A 20,008-nucleotide genomic window follows, 5' to 3' on the forward strand; every position below is an offset into this window, starting at 1 on the left:
GTGAAGTAGCACCTCCTGATATCTAGCCTAAATCTCCCCTCTGCCAGCTTGTGACCATTATTCCTGGTCACTCCTGGTCGTGCTCGGGGAAACAGGGACTCCCCCAATGCCTGCTGGTCCCCTCTGACTAGTAAAGCAGAACAGTCATCGAGGCATCCTCCGACATCCCTACAGCAATGATGGGCGATGCCAGGGAGGGATAGATCACAGTAGACATGCCCTGTTTATCTACTGTCCCTCTAAAGCAGTGATTCTCAACCGACGTCCTACAGCACCCTGGAAGAGGCTGTGGCAGCTTCAGGCACTGGCATTTAAATCCCTGGAGGAGCAACAGCAGCAGGGACCCGGCTCCCCACCCCTTTAGATACAGACAGGGAGGAGACTGAATAGGGCACAGAAGAGTCCTGAGACTGCCACCCTCACCTGGCACCAGCCTCTGCACTAGCTGCCATTGTTACCTCCTGCTTCTTGCCGGGACACCTTCCTCCTTCATGGATCTAATGAACCACCCCAAGCTCCCCAGTCTGCCCTGCTCTTGTCACCCTGAACGCCATGTACCAACCCTGGCCATGCTTCCATTGGGGTCTTGCCCACCCTGCCTCCCCTGTGAAATCCTTTGGAGGGTGCCATGGGGTGCAAGCAAATAAGCATTTTAAGAAACAAATTTGTCTTTAAATGGGGTACCACTAATTTCTGAAAAGTTATCAAGGGTGCCTCAAGTCTTAAAAGGTTAAGAGCCACGGCTCTGAAGCGTCAAGTGTGTCCTTGTTGCCAAGAAGGCTAATGGCATCCTGGGCTGTATTGGTAGGAGCGGTGCTAGCAGATCAAGGGAAGTGATTCTTCCCCTCTGTTCAGCACTGGTGAGGCCACATCTGTGTCGAGTTTTGGGCCCCCTACGACAGAAATTGGAGAGTCCAGTGGAAGGTAATGAATATGGCTGGGGCACGTGACTGGTGAGGAGAAACCAAGGGAACTGATCTGATTTAGTTTGGAGAAGAGAAGACCGAGGAGGGATTTGATAGCAGCCTTCAACTCCCTGCAGTGGGGTGCAAAGGGGATGGAGCGGGACTGTTCTCAGTGGGGGCAGATGACAGGACAAGGAGCAATGGGCTCAAGTTGCAGCAAGGAAAGTTGAGGTTGGATATTAGGAAAAGCTTTGTCATTAATAGGGTAGTAAAGCACTGGAACGGGCTTCCCAGAGAGGTGGTGGAGTCTCCATCCTTGGAGGTTTTGAAGACCCAGGTAAACCAAGCCTTGGCTGGGATGATGTAGTTGGGGCTGGTCCTGCTTGGAGCTGGGGGTTGCACTAGATGGGACCTCCTGTGGTCCCTTCCAACCCTAATTGTCTATCAGTCTGCGATCTACTGCTTACCATGGTTGGGGACATGATGCTGAGCTGACTCGGTTTTCTTAATTCTGACACCATTCAAATACAATCGGTTTCCAGTTCCACAAGGCTCCAAACGAATGCACTATGGTAGTTTTCTTTCCTAGCACGTCTTTTCCACTCAAAGCATAAGGTTTATGTTTGGTCTATTTGGTCCTTCTTGCTTGAGGATGCAATGAAATAATATTTTAGCAAGCGGGCTTGATTCTGATCAAAGCCCTTCCACAGTAAGAGGAACTTGGGTTTTAACCAAGCATAATTGAAAGCAGAACCTGGGCCTCAATTGCCTGGTTTGGTAAGAACTCATGGTGCTCAACCAGAACTGTCTAGGCAGGTGTCTCACATGCACTGTGCCTGAAAAATGAATAGCCAGCAAGGAACAGCCTGTCCCTGCTCCATCTATCCCGTGGGAGCAAGCTTTGCAATATCTGTGTAAAAGGCAGTCCGCAAGAGTGAGTGTCGGAGCAAAGAAACCGAGGGAGGAGCAGGAAGGGGTTTGCTTGCTTTCTTGCAAAAGTGAGGCATGGGGTATTTATGGCAGTGGGACCCAGTTGTCTCAGTGTTATGTGGGGCCCCAGTGCAGTGCGCTTCAGGCCCTGGCCCAACCCTCCTCTTGTGTGCTAGTGCTCCCAGGAAGCTCACTTCACCTCTCTGTGCTCCTCTTCCAGTCTTTGTTTGGTCTGTTTACACTGGCAGTTCCTCCAGGCAGGGGCTGGTCATTGCTCTGTTTACCACAGCAGGTCCTGTTGCTGTGATCACACAGCTATGAAACAAATGAGACAGGGTCAGATTTTAAAGTGGCTTCAGTTTTCTTAGCTTCGGGTGACATAGTCTTGCCCTATTGTAGTGCTGCTACATAGCTCAGCACGACCACGAGTGATTCTTAAAGTACATCTTGCAATGTTGCTTCTCTTGTGAACGAAGTGCTGCTTTGCACAGAGTCACAGCTAAAAAGGACTTAACCTGATGGGCCCTTTGGCAGATCCAAAGTGACCAAAGGGCTCTGGGTGCAAGGGCAACAGGGCACGGCGTCAGGTGGTGTTGTCCTCGATCCTTCTGGTTAAGAGGAAGGGCCCGGGCAGGAGTGGAAGCATGCTACAGATCAATGCATGGCTGCACACTGGTGTCACCAGCAGGTCTTTAGCTTCTTTGAGTACGGGAAGTATTGTTCCAAGAAGAAAGATTGCTAGAAAGAGACGGGATCACACTGGTCCTTCTAGCCAGAGCACTTCAACGATGCTCATGTTTAGGTGCTTGTCCTGTAGGATCTTGTCGGCATGGATTGCAGTCCTTGCCCCTAGATGAGTGGCATGCATTTCGTTTAGGGTCTGTGTTTTCAACTGATCTAGATTACTCTTTATCACTGTCTGTACTCATAATTTCTTATTCTACCTGTCCTTGTGCTCTGCCCCCCCCAGCAGTGCCTTTATATTTTTCTGTAGTAATGAAGAAAATGGCAACTAGAGTCTATTTATCCCTGCTTATTCTTACTAGATGCACCCTGTTTGAATAATCATTCTTCACTGATAGCACTTCTTTGAGATCTGGTAGTCAGTTCTTAATCCATTATTATATACTCTATTGCTATTGTATAGTACTCCGTTTTAATTAGGCTGTTCTGTGTGACTAAATCAGGTGCCTTATAAAGGAACAGATATATCAACACAGTTACCTTTACCTGCCAAATTTGTGATCTTGTCAAAGAGTGAAATCAGGGTTGTTTGACAAGGACTATTTTCTGTCTTAACGAGCATTAATAACAGACATATCTGTGAGTTCTTTATTAACAGAATCTGTGTCAGCTTTTCCATTATTTTGTCCAGGGTTGATGTCAGGGTACCTGATCTTTAGTTACTTTTGGTTATCCTGCTTGTGATTGTCAGACAATTAATACTTTCCAAATCTCCTGAAAATTCCTTGATATTCTTAAATCTAATAGAAAATTAACTTCAGCAGGGACAGAGATCTTCTTAGCCAACACTTCCATGACTCTTGGGAGCAAATTATCCAGAATTCAAAGTTGCTGTTGTTTAATACCCTTCTTGGTTTCTGTTGAACTGAAAATTATTCCATCATCCTTGTATAGTGTTAGCACATCATTCTGCTTTCCCCCCAAATGTAGAAATGAATAATTATCAAATTCTTCTTCCTTTTCTGCATCATTAACAGTTTTGCCATCTCCATCTAATAATGGACCAGTGTCATTTTTGGAACTTATTTTGTTCACAAGGTGCTAAAACCCCTCCTTGCATTGGTCTTTAGCCTGCCAGCTATTATCTTTTTCTTTGAGATCTTTAGCTTTCCGTGTCAATTTTCTACACTTAATAATGTCTGATTCCTAGGAATTGCTATTTATTTGCTGTTTTTGCTTTTGTTATGTATTGCCTTGTTATTTCTAATGGCTGCCTGTGCCACTGAAACGGGATGAGCTGTTAGTCAAAGTTGTTCTCTTTGTTTATGGTGGTATCTACCTTTTTGGCCATCTTGATAAACTCTCCATAAAGAAAAATCTCCCAAATTTTCACTTGGACTTTCTGCTTACACGTTCCCTCCCAGCTTGTTTGCCTTTAGCTTTGTAAAATTAGCCCTTTGGAAGCACAGACATACCCATTACTAGCTGGGGCTGTCTGGGATTTGCCCCCATTGAACACAAGCAGGCCACGAACACTGGTTCCCAGGCAACAACCTGTTTTCTGTACAATGATTTAACCTACTATTGTCTACCACAATGAGGTCTTCTGTGGAGTTCCAGCATGCTGGGAACAATAGCTTTTGTGTTAAAGCATGGTCATCTATAAACTTTGGGAAGGCTAAGGATGTCACAGTGGCTGCCTGAGATTTCTGCATAACAGTACAGGTTTCCTTTCTGAATTATAGCACGTGTTTAAGGAGTAATTCCTCCTGTTCTCTAGCTTGAGTTGATGGATGGAATCAGAATCCCTACTTGGCTGTGTTAGGTTGATGAACATATAGAAATCATAGAAAATTAGAGCCAGAAAGGACCTTAGTAGGTCTTCTAGTCCAACCCCTGCTCAAAGCAGGACCATCCCCAACTAGTACACGTGTTCAAGGTGTTGCACTTCTGAGTCTTTAGTAGATCTGAACCCATTAATATTGTCTGGGCAGTGCCACCTCTCACATGTTTCCCAGTGTGGCTTCCACTGGGTTTTCACAGGTGGGACTAAGGGCAAAATTAGCTGTGGTTGGTGAATCCATCGAGATGCCCGACTTTTGAAAATGCTAACCGAGGCAGAATGGCCGGGGAAGTTGGTGGAAACCCTGAAAGGCGGTGAGGGTGATATTCAGAGGCTCCTAAGTCATCTGTGTTCACATGCAAATTCTGTCCCATCCTCCCCTTGCTGAGACTTGAAGCCTCTTCCAGGGTGTGCACCAACAGTGAGAAGCATCCGCCCTGCAGGGAAGCATCGCTTGAAGGGACGGCTCGATTTTGGGCAGAGGTGAGTCGCTGCCACTCAGGAAACGGAGCAGTGCCAGCATCCTCCCGTTGAAGGTCCCACTGACGATGCCTCTCTTGTGTCTCTAAACAATCGGACACAAAAGAAGGCCAGGATTACAGGCCCTGGCGGCTACTTCTAGCCCACAGAAGCTGTTGTATGTTCACACTGCGTGGTAAGAGCTACCTGTGAAGTACTTGCACCCTATTGATTTAAAAATAGGTTTATTTTACAGGAAAAAAGGGTGATCATGCTAATTCAATCAGTGAAGGCTCAGGAGGACAGAAGTCTTTCTCTATTACTTTAACTAGCCATGTAGAGCAATAAGAATGTCACTGCTTGTCACAGATGATGGCTGATGACATTGTGCAATCCCCTGCCCATCAGGCAGGCCAGTGAATCCTGGGCTGTTTTGGCAGTGAAACAGGGCCATGGAGAGGTGTAACCACAGCAGCAAATTACTTTTAACGCCTTTGGTTCTGTGTGTGTGTGTACGCGCGTTTGCCTGTGAAGGCAGTTTGCTTGCATCTGACCTGGTCGGAGGAGCCGTTGTTGTTCCTGACAGTAGCTGTTGGATTCCACAGATCTTCATTGAAATCGTAGAGAAGTCGGGCTGGGAGGGACCTCCAGACGTCATCTAGTCCAACTCCCTGCCTGAGGCAGGATCGTCCCTGTCCAAACCATCCCGTACAGAACATAATCTGACCTCTTAGTAAAACTACTCAGTTAACCCCTTGTGTAACACAAGGCGTCACACCTGAACCTGGCACAGATGAAAGCAGGGGGACCGCAGGGGCCAATGCCCTGCTTCTGTAAAAAGGTTATACACTCAAGAGATCCCAGGTAGAGAGCCATGCCTCCAACTACAAGGGAAGGCAGACCCACCCCCACCAAGTCCATCTCAGTCTGACCAAGGAGGAACTTTCCTTCCTGCCCCCAAATGCAGCATCGGTCTGACCCTAAATGGAGGGGCAAGACCCCCCAGCCAGGACCCTCCAGAGTTGAGTCCTAGCAGGAGCATTGGCACAGTCCAGTCACCATCCCCAGCCATGGCCAGGTCATCCCAGCCAACACCCTCATCTAGAGACTTGGGCTTCCTTCCTAGGTCTTTTTGGGCTCATCGTCATCTTTTTGTTTTTATCAAAAGAAAAAGTCTTGAGACCCGGGCGTTTGCCTGAGAGAAGCAGTGAGCCCGCTCCTGCCCGCTCTTCTTTACGTGGGCAGAATCCTGCCCTGCGTTTCGTGCGGCGCACCAGAGCGCAGCCTGTGGTTTGGCTTGGGTCCCTAAGCTAATACCGCTGGAAAGCCGGGGTGTGCATGCCAAAGCATTGGCTTCTCCTGTGCTTCCTCCCTGCCTGGTTTCAGCCAGCCAGCACCGCTCACAGTGATTCGGGGCAGGAACCGATGAGACTCTGGCTAAACCCCGTGCAGGGACACACGGAGTCTGCCACTCTCCCTCACTTGGCCACCTGTAGAAGAACCAGGCAGTATCACATGAGCAAGCGTCTTTAGGATCAGTCCCACGGGGAGGCTCCTATGCTTGCAAAAGAAGCATCCGTGCTTCAGCCCAATCAGTTTTGCTTTGGAGTTTGTGTTGTGCCTTTGGAAATGAAAAGCCTCTCGCAGCTGGGGAGAGCAGCTGCAGGTCAGACCTGCCAGTTGCACTGGCTCCTGCTCCACGAGGGTCTAACGGCAGGGTACTCGATCGCTGTCTTCATTGCGCCTCCAGTGCTCGAACAAAGGGAAGGGGAGTCCGGTAGGATGGTGGGTGGGTCATTTGCTCAGCTCCCGTATCGCCGGGTAAGGACTCAGCACAGTCTGTGAGGGGACCGGGCTGACAGCACGAAGGTAGCTGTGCGCTGGTGGATTGGCCTTCTGTGGGGCAGTTGACACGAGAGCTGAGTGTACCAAGTGCTAGGCTCCCGCTAAGGCTGGTACTGCTTCCAGTCTCTCAGTGCCAGATGTGCCAGCATTTTTCTGTCCAGCCTCGAGAAGAAAGGACTTGTGTATCGGCGTATTCATGGCCACATCGGTATTGCGTAAGCTCCTCGTTAGCCCACTAGCAGCGGAAGTACCCCCTCCCCTGCTCCCACCCACCCCCATAAAAATGAGGAGGGGGTGTTTATGCTTCAGAAAAAAAGCACGTTCATACCTAAGCTGGAGGATCAGAGATGGCCAACTCAAGTTAAAATAGCAGCTAAGGCAGGGTGGTCTTAGTAGCCTGTGGCCCAAAGTTGCTTTGTTCTCATTGCACCTGCCACCCACGCCACAGATAACTCTGGCTAGCCAAACCAGGCGAAGAGCGCACCTTTCTTGCATGGCAAACATACCCCTCAAATGATTTGCACACCGGGGTCATGCAGGAAATCTGTGTCCCATCACAACAGCCTACAACTTCACGAAACAACAAAGCCCTGCCAAAATCCCTGCTAGGAATCCTGCTCCAACCTTCCCGCTGCCCTTGCCGGGCCAGGAGATCTGGAAAATCAGCCTCCCGCCAGAGGTCTAGCTTGAGTCGCTGCTTCCCTGTGCTGCGCATGGGCTAATCCCCTCCTTTCATTATCCCCCCCACCACCACCCTTGAGTTAGTAAAAACTAGCCACTGAGTAAAGCAGCCTCCAACTTGCAAGGCGCCAGCACCCTCCCGCCAGGAGCCTCTATTGACAGTTATCCAGAATCTGAAGGAATTCAAGACAAATGGTTAAGAGGATGGAGTTAATAACATTTGAAAAATTGAGACCTGTCACTCCACTAAACTTTTTTCAATACCACTGACAGAAACATATTTCCCCAATGAGTGACCTTCTGCAGCTGCTCTGGCTACATGGCGCGGCACAGATGCTGGAAGTGAACTGGAGCGCTATTTATCAAATATTATAAGCCAGAGCCTACTAATATGAGGAGTGCTGGGGAGGGAGGGGAGGTGGGTGCCTCACACAGCCTGGGGTGTTGCCCAGGTGTTGATCCCCAGCTAGAGACAGCTAGTGGGAGGTGACAAATTGCCTCCTATTAAGGATCTAAAGGTTGGAGCCCTCTCGGTGCACACACAATAGATTGCCAAGGCAGCGGTGTCCAAAAGGCAGTGCTATTCAGACTAGCTGCAGGGGAGGAGGGCTGCAGGGGGGGGACCGGAGAAAGGAGGTCAGGCCAAGCCTCTGATGAAGTAGTAGCCACTTTTGCGTTGCGTTAGCAAGCAAAGCGACACCGTTATTTATGGTGGCATAATATTTTATTGCCGTCAGTACTTGCGGTAAAATCGAACAGTTGTACAAGTCAGGTTCTATCAATTATTGCAGCAATTAGTCAAGTCGTCAAAGCCATTAACAGGGGGATTAGGCCAATATTGGATAGCCATTATTGATAGATCTTGGGGAGGGGGGGGAAAAAAACAATCCACGCTCGTTGCTTCCAATGAAAGCAGGTCTGGCCTCAAGGATGTCATCATTTGGAGAGCTTGGACAACTTTCCCTTTTCACTACCGAGTGTAATGCTGACGGTGTCTTCGAACAGCATCAGAGCTGGAGGGAGCATGCTTTCAAAGCACTGTCTCTTTAAAAGATATCGAGTGGCCAGCTCAGGCAGTATATAATCTCACCTGTCTCGATCATATTCTTTATTTGCAATGACACGGCTCACAATAGAAATTACTCTGTGTCGAATGTTTATGGAGTACATTTTTCATTCTGTAAGCAAATATAGATCCCCAATGCCCATGCTTAGAGATGGCTCATCTCGCCGTCTCTCTGGCTCGGATAGCAAAGGCCGCGCTCAGCTCTTCAGTTTATTAGGATTGCGGTTCGTTCTTATTGAGCACAGGTAGTGTACAGCACAGAGCGCGCTGCATTTTAGAGGCAAAAATCGGAACCGCAGAGTTGGGTCCTGCAGAAATGTCAGAGTCGCTGTCCCTGAAATGTAGCCTCATCGGGTTAGGTTAATTCAGGCTGCCAGCTGCTTGTTTCTCAGTCTGCTCTGCCAAATAAGAGATTAAAAAGAAAGAAGTTAACAGGGGAAAATGTTTGTCACCCTTTGTATAGTTTGAAGGGAAGTGTAATTGGGAAGTTCGCCTTTTTTCTTAGTGTTGCACACATTAACTTTCTTCTCCTGTAAACATTACAGTTGGACAGGCAAACATTGGAGCAACAGCACAGACCCTGAATGCAGCACTGCAGGTCTTTGCTTTTTGTCTTGGGTTTAGGGTTTGCAAAGGTGCTATCACTTGAAAGATGACCCATCTAGTCAGGTGTAGCAATTGAAGCAGCAGAGCTTCAGGTCACAGGCAGCTGGAACAGTTGCGTAGCTGGAGGCAGCAGGCTACAGCAGTGTGACCTGTGTGGGATGGCACTTGGTCCGGCCTCTGCCCTTGCCAGGGCACCATGACATGCTGGGATCCCCTGAGAGTCCTCGATTGACATCTTTGGTGCACCCATCTCTGCCTATTTCCTTAGGCAAGCAAGTTGCATCTCTTTCTCCCTGCCTTGGAGTACAGCATGTAGAAACACAGAAAATGAGGGTGAGAAGGGACCTCAGAAGGTCACATCTAGTCCAACCCCCTGCTCAAAGCAGAACCATCCCCAGCTACATCATCCTACTAGTGCTTTTGTAGCATGCCATATTTTGCCCTATCCCATCACGGCTGCTGTGTTGCTCAGTGGGAGAGGGGGTGTGAGTTTTGTCAGTGCTTAGGGTAGAACTTCTTCCCTGAGTCTATGTGAGCCTCTCGAGTGAACGACAAGTTGCCTTTGGTAAAGAGTTGTCACAGTTACAATACAGCCACCTTTGTGGCATAAGGCAACAGCTGTTTTACAGGCTACAGCCGTTCTGGACTACAGTGTAGACCAGGAAGTGGAGAAGAATGCCGTATCCAATCGAAGCTGCTGTAGTCCTGTTTGCCTGCCCTAAGCTTAGTAGCTGCTGCTTTTGTGAAGCTCTGTTTTCTTTTGGTCGCTCCATGGGCCTTTATTGCCGCTGCAGCTTTTCCCTGCCAGGCCAGTTGTTCCAAGTGACACTTCCCTTTTGTTGTTCCTGTGACGTCCGTGCATGTAACTGCTGGTTGGACATTGTCCACTTCTGATCTCGCTACTGCTCAGAGCAAAGGGTAGAGGGAGATACTGGCTAGCCCTGGGGGTCGCAGGTTTGCTCTTCATGTCTATTCTGTCCCAGGTTTGAACTCTGATCTCTCCTTTCTCCCCCTCTGGTCAGGAGCCAACCCCCTGCAGAAGAATGAAATGGGACACACGCCGCTGGATTATGCCCGCGAAGGGGAAGTCATGAAACTGCTGAAGGCTTCGGAAACAAAGGTGAGTCAGGTTCAGGTGGTTGTAGATTGCCTGCCATAGGGGACCTGGGTGACGCCCCTAACTGCACCCTTGTAAGACGTACAGGGAGTTTTCAAGAATGACCTGAAGTGACACAATGCACAATTAAAACCTACAGAAATTAGTAGAAGCATCCTTGGGGACCTCTGTGGCTGCTCATTCTCCCCTTCTGCACGGCCTGTTAGTGTGGCACTGAAGTGCACAGCGCAAGCAATATTGTCTTGTCACCTACATAGCCTCCAAGCAGCGTGGGGTAAAATCGGAATGCCAGTCCCACCTTTTTCTTCTGAAATCCCTGGGATTGCGAGGGGTATGATTGATCCTTGAGACAGGCCTGGCCTAGCTGTCCAGGGACAGGTGAGATCCTGTAACTTCTGAGCACTGGTCTTGGATCAGACACTGACTTCTGCTGTGTCTGTCGACTGCTCCCCTAACCTCTCCCATACTCGTCTCCTTCAGCGGGTGCACAAAGTCATCCTGCTTCATTAATGAGTTGTCGTTTGTAGAAGTTTTGTGGCTAAGAAGAGGAGGGAACCACAACTGCATTGATTAAGGAGGGGGACATACAGACTCAGGGCTTGGGGCACTGGGGAAAACATGTTCACCTTTTACCTGTTCTCAAGATAATCATCATCTCTAACAAGAAAAATTCCCAATTATTAGTGCCTCCTGTTAAACTGCCACTAAGATTAGTGGATACAGGTTCTGCTTAAAAGAGAAGCAGCATCATTATAAAGTAGTAATAATGACTTACACTTTGGGAATGCCCTTCTTTCACGAATCTTGGGTCAATCAAGGCATGAAGCTTCACAAACCCCTGTGATGCATGGATCATCACCCCCATTTTACAGATGGGAAAACTGAGGCCCAGAGAAGTTTAGGCTCCTGTATGTAAAAATTAGGCTTCGTTTGGGGTGCTTCAGTTTCTGGATGTCTAGCATTAGGCGCTGAATTTGCAGTTTTGATAACATGGGCTGGAGGGCTTGTCCAGGCTGGGAAATGTGTCAGGTAACATGCTAATAAGCATGCTCTTAAGTACCAGCTAGCATCTTAGATAGAGGCAGAATCATGTTTAGCCAGTGAAAGGCAACATGATTGTCTTGGCTGCCCTCACACAGAAGGTCTTTGATGGAGCCAAATGTACCCAGTTTCCAGGTTGCTAACTGCCTGCTCTAGCCCTAGACCCCTGCTCATCCTGCTCTCTGACACCATTCCCTTCTGTTCCCAGCTAAAAAGAGCTTGAATGTGGTAGTCCTCTACAGAGCTGGTGGCTTCTCAGATTGGCCGGAGGCATAGCTTGGAGGCAGCTTTAGCAATCAGAACGGTTCTGCCAAAGTTTGAAAGCAGAAACATTGGAGACAAAATCTTTAAATCACTGAGAGGGGGTGAGCGGGGGAGATCCTCTCCTGGTTAAATAGTCTCTGGAGCCCAGCATCAGTGCATGAAGCTGCCCTTTTAACTTGGAAACTGTTTTAAAAGCTGCATCAGTTTTCGCGCTTAACTAATAGATAGTGGGGAGAGAGGAAATATAGAGGGGAGGATGCCGTCAATGAAAACGATTGCATGCGGATATAAAGCATAAGTCTGGGAAGCTGGCTGGTGATGAATATTCAGCTGAGGGGGACGTGGCGCTACTGGGGCCGTACTCCACTTCTGCCTCTGCGTTCCACCGAGAGTCTTTGAGAATTTATTGCTCGTTTTAATCACTGCTGGAGAATGAATTGGCAGGGCTATTAACCGGATGGGCACAGCCCATCTATTTTATTTACATATCCCCATGACAGAGTAACAAGGAGTTTTCATATGTATTTTTAATTTGTTTGCAAAGAGGTATTCGGCGAGGGCTTGCTCCATGTGCACGGCACTCGTCTGTGGGGTTGAAGCTCTGAGCCACGGTAGAGCAGCAAATGAAGCCAGTAGCTGTCCGTGTGCACGCAGCGGGCAAGAGCGGGGCTCCTATGCTCCTGCACACCCAACCCAAACCATAAGCATAATGCAGTGGAGGTCCTGACTGGCTTTGGACCCTTTGCGTCTGCCCAGTTTCCACTGCCCGTGCACCAGCCCTGATGGGAAGGGGAAGCTAAACTGTAGTCTCTTGCCCTTTTTTCACCGTTTTACCTTCAGATAAAGAGTATGCACATAGATAGTTACTGCAGACCACCTGACCCTGCCTCCATCTGCCCTGTTCTTACTGTTTGTACTCCCTTATCCTAAGGTAGTCCCTGTGCCCATTCAGGTCTTGACCCCTCTGCCAAGACTCCCACAGAAGCCGCAAGACAGCAACTTAGAGCCAGTCCTCCTGGTGTTTCCCAGGCTTCTCTGAAAGCCCCATTTCCCTGTCAGTGCCACAGCCAGAACTGAATTATAGGTCCTGCAGATCCTGGGCCATCTCAGACCACTGGATCTCCATGTTTCTACTGGTCTTTTATACCTTGCCCATCCTATTCTGGATATCTGAGTAGTAGACCTCCGCAAAGTGCCTGCCCATGGACCTGCCGACACAGTTGTATACGTTAGAGAATAAAGCCGGGGTCTCACTGACCTCATAGAAGCCACTGGCTGCAGCCCCTTTGTAACCCACAGAGTTACGCCAGGGGCCCATTTGCCCCTTGATGGGAACAGACTGCCCCTAAAGGTCTATTGAAGTCTGTTGTTACTTCCCTAGCTTACTTCATATCCCTGACACGTTTTCCGGCTGAAAACAAGTTTACAATCATGGTTGTGTTAATCTTTTAAATTCCTTTTCCTGTAATGTAAAAGATGCTGTGTCCTCCACATTCCCAGGTTGTTTGTAGGCGTTCAGTCTCACCGCAGCTGTGCTTTTGAACCTCTCTTCTCTGAATATTTTCCCGTAAATGAAATCAAGCTTGGGAGAGGTGCCATGCCGGATAAAGAATAATAAAAGCCAGTGAGCATGATTACCATGCCCGTAGTAGCAGCGGGAAGCCGGGCACTGCTATCTCAAGGTGAGGTCTGAAGCAGCTAATAGAGCATGTCTCTGATTAAAGAGATGGGCTCTTTTCTTCTGTGCTTGGCACCATCTTGCAAGAACCTCTTAGCCCCTATGAACACGGATGATCTCTTGGCTCCCGCCAGGAGTCTCAGCCCCCGCATCTCTTTCCAAGCACGTAACCTCAGTGTAATCCACTTAGATGCCAATGATGTTCCATGAAAGTTTAATCAGTTATCGACACAGTCCCAGCGGATAGCATCTCACACCCCGTGCAAGGAGGGGGTGTTGCTTCTGGCGGCTGCCAGTCACCAGCCCAGCAAACCGTTGGCCGGATGTCAAAACTAAACAAGGGCAGGCTCGCTGGGTGGCTGCTTCCCAGAGCAGAACCAGTCTAGTGCCAGCCAGCATGAGCCCAGCGCTTGAGTGGCTAACCCTGATGCTTCTGTGAGGGTGACAGAAAGGAGGTACGCTCTGCCATTGAAGGAACAGTGCAGACCCACTGCAGAGGAAGCCTCGTCTGGTTCTGCACAGAGAGGAGAAGGGTTGGGATAAAAGAAATCAGCAGAAGTGATCGCTAACCAGAGAGAGTGAGAGCCTCACATGAGATCTGGCCCTGCTCTGGATGAAGGGCTTGGAGCAGAGGGAAGGGGTTGCAATAGCCCCACTTCCACATGGAAGTGGAAACAAGTGTTTGGCACAGCCACTGCAGATACTGCCATACAGCCACCTTCCAAAGACTGCCTTGCCAGTCCCAGGGCAGCGTTGCCACCGGGGAAGTCCCTCCTTTTGTCTCTGCACTGAGTAAGTTGATTCTGCCGAAAAGGACCTGGGGGGGACAGTGGACAATAAGCTGAATAGGAGCCAGCAGTGTGCCCTTGTTGCCAAGAAAGCTAACGGCATCCTGGGCTGCATCGGTAGGAGCGTTGCCAGCAGATCGAGGGAAGTGATTCCTCGCCTCTATTCAGCGCTGGGGAGGCCACATCTCCAGTCCTGTGTCCAGCTGTGGGCCCCACGACAGAAAGGATGTGGACAAGTTGGAGAGAGTCCAGCGGAGGGCAACGACAATGGTTGAGGGGCTGAGGCACATGACTGGTGAGGAAAGACTGAGGGAACTGGGCTGATTGAGTAAGGAGAAGAGAAGACTATGGGGATTTGATAACAGCCTTCAGCTCCCTGCAGCGGGGTGCAAAGAGGATGGAGCTGGGCTGGTCTCAGTGGGGGCAGGTGAAAGGACAAGGAGCAATGGGCTCAAGCTGCAGCAGGGGAGGTTGAGGTTAGATATTAGGGAGAACTTTCTCACTCGGAAGGTGGTGAGGCACTGGAACAGATGACTTAGAGAAGTTGCGGACTCTCCATCCTTGGAGGTTTTGAATCCCCGGCTAGACAAAGCCTTTGCTGGGATGATGTAGTTGGGGCTGGTCCTGCTTTGCACAGGGTTGGACTAGATGTGACCTCCTAAGGTCCCCTCCGACCCTCATAGTCTATGATTTTATGATTTTGCAATAGCCTGCCCAGACAAGGCACAGAGCAGAAACTTTGGGAGGGCAGGTTCTCAAAGCGCCGCAGCAGGCTTTTCTACCTGGTGGGGGATTGAGAGTGCAGCCCCTTTGTCAGCTGCCTGACCTGCCTCCTCCCCAGAATCTCTTGTGCTTTTGCATGCAGAAACTTGACATTACAAGTCATAGGTGCTGGGAGACTCAGTCTTCCCAGAGAGAGACAAGGTTTCCAAAGACAGGAGCCGTGCGTGGCTCTTGCATTACTCATCCCCTTCAGAAGTCCTTTTCCTCTCCATATAAACCAGCACCGTACATTGCTGCTCCGACAGCAGAGCATACGTTCCTCAGACTGTACAAAAAGGAAAAGAAAAGGGGAGGGAAAAGGAAAAAGAATGAACCTGTCTGGATATAGAGAAAGACACAGACGCAGATAAATAGAAGGAGCTTCAGCATTTTGTGCCTGGTGATATATAGAAAGCCTGAGGGAGATGCACCATTGACACGCTGGCTTCGGTCCTGCCTGTGTCAGTCCGCTGGGGTTGGCAGTGAAGTTATTGCTCCAGATGAAACCTCAGGACTGATGGGATCTCTCCGTTTTGCAGCAGACTGATCACATCAGCCACAGTTGGATTGTTTGGTTTGTATATTTTTTTAACATCTATGGAGGTCACTGCCATATCAAAAGGCCAGCAAAACAGCTACCAGGTTTTACCCATATGTCACTGCTACTTTCATAACAGCCTTTTCTGCTCTTATGAGTGTTCCCCCTTCAGAAGATGGTTTAAGTGCTCAGGCCAGTGGCACTCAACCTTTTGGCCCCACGGGCCAGATGAGTAGCACAGGGTTGGTCCATGGGTTAAGTTGGATCCCATGCACTGGGATTAGGTCTTGTCCTGCCCCCGCCTAGCCCCATATGCTGGAATTGGGTCCTGAGACCTGCCCCCACCTGGTCCCATATTCTGGGATCAGGCTCCAGGGCTCTGCATGTCCCTGCCAAGCCTTGCATGTGAGCATGGGACCATGGGGCCCTGTGTACCACCCTGTGTACCCATCTAGCACGCAGAGTTATGGCCTACAGGGCTATCACAGATCCATGGGGAACCCTATGGGTTGGATGACATGGCGCCAGGGGCCAGATCCAGCTTACACTACGCACCCCTGGCTTAACTACACACCAGTAGAAATCCCAGGTGTTCTTTTGAGAAGATCTCCTTTTAGCTATCCCCCTGCACTGGGAAGAGGCCTTTTCTTCAGACTACTGTGTATCCAGATTGCAAGCGGGGTTAGCATTGTCTGGCGATGAGATTGAGCCACAAGTCTGGAGGCACATGTGCTGTTCTCCACCCTGCCACTGACACCTTCGTCCCGGACTAAGGGAAGCAGGTTCCACAGCTCCCATGTTCCACATCCACGGCTGTGAATGGTATTCTGGTTGGTTTTGAAAAGGGCACTGGCCGCAGGATTTCCTCTGGAAGGTCGTTCTGTAGCTGGGTCCCCTCTCCCTCTGCACTTTGTGATCTGCCTTTTCCCTGGGGAGCGCCGCTGTCCTGGCAGTTCAGGATGGAGCTGGGCACTGGTGGGTTCATGGCTTTGAAGATGACTTCCAAAGCCCTACCTACATTGACAGGGTGTTCATGGAGAGGCTGAAGCATGGGCTGTCTGTGTCGGTGGCCTCAACCAGGAAGGAGGTTGGGGGGCTGCATTTTGCTTTAAATACAGCAAATTCCAGGAATCAAGTGTCAAGGGAACGTAGACAAGAATAAGGTTTTATGTTTTATCTTTTTATTTTTCATGGCAAGGAGGTTTGTGCTTTGCTCAGTGTCCATCAGGGAATCTTGGTCAGTAGCGCTCTTTCCCCTGATCTAGTACTGAAACCATGTCCCTAGCATGGCCGTAGGATCCAGGGTACTTTTGGAACAGCTTTCTTTCCTAGGAGATGCAGAATCAAGTATCTTTCCTAAGAGATGTAGAATCAAGTGTCCTGGTCATTATAGATCCCAGCTCAAAGTCCAGCTTAGCTAATTACCTTCAGCTATGTACATTTCCACCCCCAGCACCCCTGCCGTTTTATGACATAGATCAGGGCTGTCCAGCTGGCAGCCCACAGGCCACATGCAGCTTGCAAGGAGTTAATGTGTGGCTCCAGGCTCCTACCCAGCCTCTGCTCCCCCTATTGCTGGCTGCTGCTACAGCCAAGGGCTCCAGGCTCCCCATCTCATCCCTAGCTTTTGCTTCTTGCTCCAGTCCCAAAGGGTGCAGCCCACAGCTCCAGACAAGCCCACGGTGCAACGCAGCAAGGGAGCTAGTGGGAGCCGCCTGCATGGAGTGCAGCAATGGCAGGGGGAGGGGCATGGACAATATCATTCACTCTTTCTCCAGAATTTTAACTTTCTGCTCTGGAGGCTGTTAAACTACTGAGTACCCTTCAGTTGTGCCTGCTTTTGAGCAGCTGGGCAGAGTGATCCCCCTGGGACAGCTGGAATATATGTTTGCCAAGTGCTTTGTGGTTCTTTGTGCGAAAGATGCGTTATCAATGTTATTGTTTGGTCAGAAAACATTTTAGTCACGGCCCTCGCTTCCTCTCCGCAGTTCCAGGAAGAGCAGCGGAAGAGAGAGCTAGAGGAACGGCGCAGATTTCCACTGGAGCAGCGGCTGAAAGAGCACATCATCGGCCAAGAGAGTGCCATAGTGACTGTGGGAGCTGGTAAGGTTGCTGGCTCTGTCTTTCTCGTGCCATGCTTCTCTAAAATTGATATGCAAAAGGAAAACCATCATATACCTGAAATGCATGGATCTGGGCTAATTGCAGCAAGGCTGTAGAGATGTGCTGGTCTGCAGAGGTGAGAGGCAATGATATCTCAGTGAGGTCCCATACTCTCTCATGCAAAGGAAGCGTAAATGTTCCTTGAGTGGAAGAGATGGGACGGGGATATCGATTCATTTGGCCAGTGTGTGAGTGACACCGACTGGCCCCGAAGTGGGGAATCACAACTAATCTTGCTAGGGCAGTGATTCTCAACCAGGGTGCGTGGAGATCCTTTCAAGAATGTCATGGGGTCCACGCAATATTAGCACTGTTAGGTACACAAACGTGAGTCACGTGATCCACCGAGAGATTTTAAATAGGAATCCATGGTATCAAAGCCATTCTAGCCTGTTGCGGTCTTTCTGAGTTCTTTGCAACAGAAGAATTGTGCTAGTATTTTTCTGTAGTCAAAAGCTGAGTAAAAACTAAGAGCTGACTTTTTCCGAAGGGTGCCTTGAGTCTTAGCAAGGTTCAGAACCACTGTGCTAGGAGGTCATAAATATGAATTAATTTAAAAGGAGAATCATCAGTAGGCTGTTGAATAGAAGATCTTCTCACTGCTTCCCAGAACAATGCAAAGCAAGGTGTCAGCTGCAGTGTTGCTGACTTGTGCATGCAATCATGGCTTTCTGTTTCACTTTTGTGCCACTTGTTTTCTCTGCTTGCATCTGTTCTTCTCCATCGTGGTGGCATTCATTTGACACCTATCATAAACATGGAAATGTCACAAGTTGTTTTCCCATGGGGACCTAGGGTGATGAGCAAGAAAGTAGCTAGGGTGCTTTCTCAGGACAGCTGCTGGAAGAGATGCCTTTTCCTCAAGCAGAGAAGATCCTATTCAAGATCATTTCACCATCATCAGCAAGGAGAGTTTAGAGGCTGAAGAAATTTGTGAAGAATGGTGCCAAGTACCCTCATTTAAGAGTCGCCATTGTACTCTCTGGGATGAAATGTGCAGGATAAATATGGTGACACTGGATCATACAATAACTAATCGTATGCATGTGAGGCTTTGCATAATAACAGTAATTAGGATGTTCATTCACTATTGGCTTTCTAGCATCTTGGGTGGCTGCACATACATAAAACTCCTACCTGCTTGTCACCATAAGGCTTAACCTGAGAGCAGTTCTGCTGGTTTGGGGCTCCGTTCTAATCTGAAACGCACACGCAGGTGTCCTTTGTATATCATGAATTGTGGTATTTGCCGGCTTCTCGGACTCATTTGTAAGATAAATCTATATTAACCTGCATGACCCAAAACATCCTTGGAGTCTTGCTTTTCTGAAGACTACAGATAAACATTTCAAAAGCACTTAAAGTGGCTTTCAGGTCCTCCATCCCATTGAATTATCATGCACCTAAGTATTGAAGGGCCAAAGTTAGGTGCCTAAATGCCTTTAAAAATCTGGTCCTAAATTTATGTTAGAAATTTAGGGTCCTAAGTGCCTAGGGAAATTTTACCCTTAAAGCTACGTCTTTGTGTTCTCGAGAAATTCAGCCTCTCGGTAGAAAAAAAGAGGGGGGAAAAAGAAAAAAAACCTACTAACTGAAAGATATTGTAATCCTTTCAGAGCTTTTTCACCTCAGTCATTCTCAGAGGGCATTTTGTAGCAAATACTGGAAATATTACATTTTCATCGGCAGCATGTTACTGCAAGATCTCCCCCTGCTACATCCACTGGCCTTTTATAGATATACAGGAGGGACCCACAATTTTCACTGTGGACATACCAAGGGAGAAGGGAACAAAAAAGGAAAAAGCCCAGGAAGTAAAATAGCATAACTAATTTTGGCTTGCCTGGTTTTCTTATTTGTTTGCTAGGAAGCAGAGCTATATGCTGGTGCAACACATGCATTTAATAGAGCAGTTAGGGAGTTTGTCAGGAAATAGTTTAGCCTGAGTACATGGTTGGCTATGCAGTGTTTCCCACTTAGATCCAGTCCTTCAGCCAGCAGTCTAGTCCCCTACCACCTCACCCGCTTTTAGCAATTCAGCAGCAAAGTGCTGACTGGGTCTCTTCGGGCCAAAGGTTTCCTTGTTCTTCTTGAATCTTTGGACACCTTTTTAGGAGGCAGCACTATCTAGTAGAGGAGCAGGTGGCTGGCAGGTGAGACAAGGAGGTTTGCATGGGACTGGTAGTTTGCTGGGAGTCCATGCATGTGTGTGTCCGTGTCTGTGTGTGTTTTGTCTCATGGTTGGTGTGGAGTTTGCAGGGTGTGCATCCAGAGTACTCTGGAGACTGAGACCCATTTCTGCCTGATCACAGCTGAGCCCAAATGAATGGGTAAGGCTTATTAGACAAAAGAAGCTGAAAAGCCAAGCAGCCACAGCCAGCAGGAGCCTGGCGACCAGAGGATTGGAAACAGGGGCCTTTGTCTTTGTGTGGGAGTGTGTAGGATGGTGATCAAGGCTTCAGCAGGGAGACCCAAAGAATGGCAGATAACAAACAGGGCTGGAGACAGAAGTGGCAGGATGTATGTTATCCTTGGATTGGTGCATGAAGACTGAGCCTCTTCTTAAAGACCCCCAGGGTAGGAGCCAGCACCACTTCCCTTGGAAGTTGGTTCCAGATCCTAACCGCCCTGACCGTGA

The 20,008-nt window shown here is 48.9% G+C and overlaps 1 protein-coding gene across 2 annotated transcripts in view; it reads left to right on the forward strand.

The window, feature by feature from the left end:
* CLPB (ClpB homolog, mitochondrial AAA ATPase chaperonin) overlaps positions 1-20,008 on the forward strand; it is a 105,601-nt gene that overhangs the window by 42,332 nt on the left and 43,261 nt on the right. For both annotated transcript variants that reach the window (XM_019504373.1, XM_019504382.1), the window contains exons 4-5: positions 10,042-10,139; positions 17,196-17,310. In XM_019504373.1, coding sequence (XP_019359918.1) covers positions 10,042-10,139; positions 17,196-17,310 — 213 coding nt within the window. The remainder of the gene's footprint in view (positions 1-10,041; positions 10,140-17,195; positions 17,311-20,008) is intronic.

The sequence above is a fragment of the Gavialis gangeticus genome, unplaced genomic scaffold (assembly GCF_001723915.1).
Source record: "Gavialis gangeticus isolate Ggan-Ray unplaced genomic scaffold, GavGan_comp1, whole genome shotgun sequence".
Lineage (NCBI taxonomy): Eukaryota > Metazoa > Chordata > Crocodylia > Gavialidae > Gavialis > Gavialis gangeticus.